The sequence below is a fragment of the Puccinia triticina genome, chromosome 1A (genome assembly GCF_026914185.1).
Source record: "Puccinia triticina chromosome 1A, complete sequence".
NCBI classification, from domain to species: Eukaryota; Fungi; Basidiomycota; class Pucciniomycetes; order Pucciniales; family Pucciniaceae; genus Puccinia; species Puccinia triticina.
In genome coordinates, this window is record NC_070558.1 from 3,676,909 (window position 1) to 3,680,970 (window position 4,062).

Consider the following 4,062-nt stretch of genomic DNA (forward strand, 5'->3'; position numbering starts at 1 on the left):
GTGCGCCATCATCATCTTTCGTTGCCAGGGAGATTGAATGCAAAACAGGAACGCCTCCGAATCGGCGATAACGGGAGCGAAGGTATGCCACCCAAGAGATTTCAGGTGAACTTCCCAGAGGGACAGCGATTTGAAAACATCACGGTGCTTTCGAACATTGTTGCACCTATGTGTTTTGATTAGGTGGCGGACAAGGTTGGCGGTGACACCATTGCCCTCTGGGATGGCCGCACTGGTCTCGTAAAGCTATTTGGTGGGGTTGGGATGGATAGATGGAAAAATCAGTGATCAAACAATCAATCCATGGTGAGATGATGACGGGTACTTACATCATCAAGATCTTGTGATAGAACTAGGTCTTGGATGCTGTCCCACCCAAGCCCCGAGTCGATGCGAGCACAAACCCAGTCATGGACGGCCTTTGGAATGCGGGTTTTCTTCATGTCTTCGACAGTGTTGAGCTCGTGAGAATGTTTCCAAAACCACTTGACCCGCAGCGAGGCAGTCGCAAGGTGGAGTGAAATGTTGAATTTTGCTTCACAGCCACACTTTCTTCCAGATTCAGATTTGCGAGAGTTTGGCGGAGCTTCGTGGTGGCCTTTTCGGGGGCATATGTAGAATAGTTTCCACTGATATGTTGGGGGCCGGCCAGCGTTTGACTTCTTTGCACCAGGGATTTTGGGGGGTGAGAAATTTTCCAACGTCCATCGGACAGTGGCCTGCATGGCAACGGCAAAAGCAAAAGCATCCCCCAAGGAGCGTCCAGGGATTGTAAAGCAGTGTGGATTGGTATCAAATGTTGGGGGGGCACTACCAAGCCATTGGACCATGCGAAGCGTACAGGGAGGTAATTTGATTCCGTGGGGGACTGGGATCTCCTGTGTGAACGGCTCGGGGACAATGTCATCAATGTCAGGGATGAGGGGATAGTTGTTTTGAGACAGCTTTGGGGTAGAAATAATCATGGTTGAGGGGGCTTTTTGGTGGTGTTGGGTAGATCCGGAGGGCTGGGTTGGAAATCCGGGATGGGTGCAAAAGGGGCAAGGAGTTGGTTTGGGAGGGATAAGTCAAAGAAGTCAAGAAGCGCTTGAGGGTGAGCTTAAGGGGAAGTGGAGAGTGGAGTGTCCAAGCTGGGGTTCGGTCAAGGTGCGGTGGCATGTATCTGAGTTTGTAGGTCAAGAAAGGATCTCCAAGTACATAAGCACAAAATAGTAGGTTTGGTCGCAAGCGTGATGTGGGGAAAGTTGAAAGGCAAAGATCTGGCGGAAGTATGGAGGTAACTATGCAATTGGAAAAGTTTGATTGTAGGCAATATTTGGCTAAGAAGTATATTGTAGTTGTCGAAGTTTGTTGTGCATGTTGTAAAAGGAAAAGCCAGGGATATCGGGGGAGAGCAGTAGTGAGTAAAGGAAATGACAAGTTGGGGAAAGGCACCTGGCCGAGTGGGGGGATAGTTGGGTCTAGGGCTCGATTAAGGGGAGTCCCTTATAAGGGACTCACGTTTGTCAGGCTCCCCTAGGGGAGACGGTACTTGCAAGCTTTCTCGGTGTGGTTGGCAGCACAGGCAATGATGCTTGGCTGGGGGGATAATCATGTTACTCATGATTGTACGTCCAAACGGGAAATCCCGTTGATTCTGCTTGCGGTTGTTTCTTTTTTTACAAGGGGAATAACGATGGAGATCACTAGGGGATGCTCTCCAAATCCAGAATTTCTCTGGGTTTATTCGTCGCCCCACAAAAACCCTGCAGCTTCCCAAGCAAGCCTTGTTCTTTGTGAAACGACCGTTGATAGACAATGCCGTTGTTGGATTGGATGGCCAGGCAACGGTAGTCACAACATGAATCTTCCTGGCAATCAGCCCGAACTAACCTTTGCTTCCGATCTGACTTCCTCAGGCTTCTATCAAGCCTTCGTCACCATCGACAAGTTCCTCAAACACTCCTTCGAATCAAGGATCTTATTGGAGCCGGCTAAGCTGGCCAAAAATGCCGACCAACTCTCCGAACGAAGGACCGAACTTCAAACCTTCAGGGCCGTCTTTCCCACCTCTCAAAACTCTACCCTGCTCATCAAAAAACACGGCCGGTTCGGAAGAGAAGAGGCTACGATCGACCAATTCCTCGAGAGTGACAAATGCAAAGAACTTCCAAAGCTCAAGTCTACCATGTTCCGCGGTCAGTCTCTCTCATCTTGTCATCGCTTTGAGAAGAGAAGTGGTCCTGATTTCATTATGGCATACGGGGGGTGGATTCAGGTCAATTGACGCGCCAACCATCAACCCGGACGAAAAAAGCTACATCGCAGCTCGAAAACGATAAGCCGAGCACGTCGACGGGAAAAAACAAACATCAGTCCAGAGGGTCGCCCGCCACCACCCTGGATTCAGGCGGCGGACACAAGAGCAAGCGGGCCGTCTCCACAGGATCGCCGGCGATCCGCAAAGACGACCCCGACTCAACCCATCATCTCGACCCCTTCCTCAGAGGAGACCCATTGTCATCTCTCGGAAAAGTTCGAAAGTCGGTCCACTTTTTCTTTTCCTCATCCTCTCCCCAAGACTCAGATGGCTTACTAACTGATTATCGACCCTCATTCAGACGAATCCAATAATCAGACTCGGATCCCGATTACGAACAGGTTTCGGAACACAACCATAAAAAGAAGACGTCCCTTTCAGCAGGTAAGATCGACCTTTCGCCTGCCCATGAGATCCTCCCAAGAAGCTGATCCCACAAAATTCTCACTTGGCGGTGGTCACGATAAAAGAGATGACAGGCAAGACGACGTTGGAGGCGGACTCGACGACTTCGTCGAAACGGCAAGACTAAGCTCATCCCTCCCAACACGGCTCAACGACAAGCAGCACCCATCCGAAACGGAAGAGGAAGTCGCGCGGCTTGGCAACTGCCCAGACTGAAACTCCTCCCGCCTCTTCGTCTACTAAGCGCCGCAAGAAACGCAAGTCTCAGACTATTAAGTCTTATGTCGATACCTATAAGGATGAGGATGATCAGCCGCCTGAGCAGGAAGAGGAACTCTTCGTTGTCGATAAAATCATCGGCGAAAGCGGTGATATCAGTGGCGAAACTATCTACAAAGTTCTCTGGGTTCGTCTTTCCTTTTTCTGACGTGAGGATTTATGTATGCAGGGGAAATTGAGTCGTCTCTTTGTGTGTGTGTGTGTGTGTGTGTCTCAGGCGGGGTACCCGGAATCAGAAGCGACGTGGCAATTCGCGAACACGTTAGACAATTGTGCGGCCTTAGATGTATGGCAACAGAACAAGGACGCCAACCGAACGCTGAAGATCCACGAGGACCAGAACGCGGAGCGCAATCCTAATGGCCTCGCGAATCCTCCTCCGCCCCCTCCTCCGACAACCGCGTTGACGACGATCCCTAATGGCACCTATCAAAAACACCATCCTGCTTCTAAAAACGCCGCAAACGCCTTCCAGGCCTTCGACGATCCGCCGCCCAAACGCCAGGCACAACTAGGTCTCAATTGATCCACTTTTATTATTTTTTTCAAAAAAAAGAGAGAAAATAAAAGGAGACAGCCTCATGAATTGGGCTTTCTTTTTGTTGTACTTAGCATGGCACTCGTCCTCCTCCCCACTCGATCTTGTTCTTCTTGAGACTTCATAACTGGTTCTTCTTTTCATGAGAGACACCGCGTTTATTCCATAATCCCCTTACCCCCTACTAAAGAAGTCTCTCAGCTCTTTTTGATATATAATGTACTGCCAATTCTTTGACGATTGGTCTTTCCCTGTTTCCAATGGGCTCGGGTTGGTATGGTCTTCTTACATGGAGATGTTGGTCGGTCGGGCTTTCTTCTGGCGATGCTCATCTTTTGCGTTTGCATGCGTGTAAATACATGGTTCGACTTGTGGCCTGTGTGTCTTTGGATGTGGTGAGAAAAGGTTGCTCGGCCTCACACGCCAGCAGGGCATCGGTGAGTGTGAACTCTGCAAAATCAATAGGGGGGTTCACGTTAGCCTGATTTTGAAATCAGGCTACAAACCTTGCTAAAAATTTGATGGCTGCTCATGCAGCTCA

The 4,062-nt window shown here is 49.8% G+C and overlaps 2 protein-coding genes across 2 annotated transcripts; both read left to right on the top strand.

The window, feature by feature from the left end:
• Positions 1 to 1,840: 1,840 nt before the first annotated feature.
• Positions 1,841 to 2,613, top strand: PtA15_1A454 (uncharacterized protein; the record flags this gene model as incomplete). Its single annotated transcript, XM_053165484.1, has 3 exons — positions 1,841 to 2,177; positions 2,258 to 2,522; positions 2,601 to 2,613. 3 exons carry the CDS (start codon positions 1,841 to 1,843, stop codon positions 2,611 to 2,613), a joined length of 615 nt encoding a protein of 204 aa, XP_053016671.1.
• A 94-nt stretch (positions 2,614 to 2,707) lies between these two features.
• PtA15_1A455 (uncharacterized protein) lies at positions 2,708 to 3,509 on the top strand (the record flags this gene model as incomplete). Its single annotated transcript, XM_053165485.1, has 3 exons — positions 2,708 to 2,890; positions 2,949 to 3,110; positions 3,201 to 3,509. 3 exons carry the CDS (start codon positions 2,708 to 2,710, stop codon positions 3,507 to 3,509), a joined length of 654 nt encoding a protein of 217 aa, XP_053016672.1.
• Positions 3,510 to 4,062: the final 553 nt, after the last annotated feature.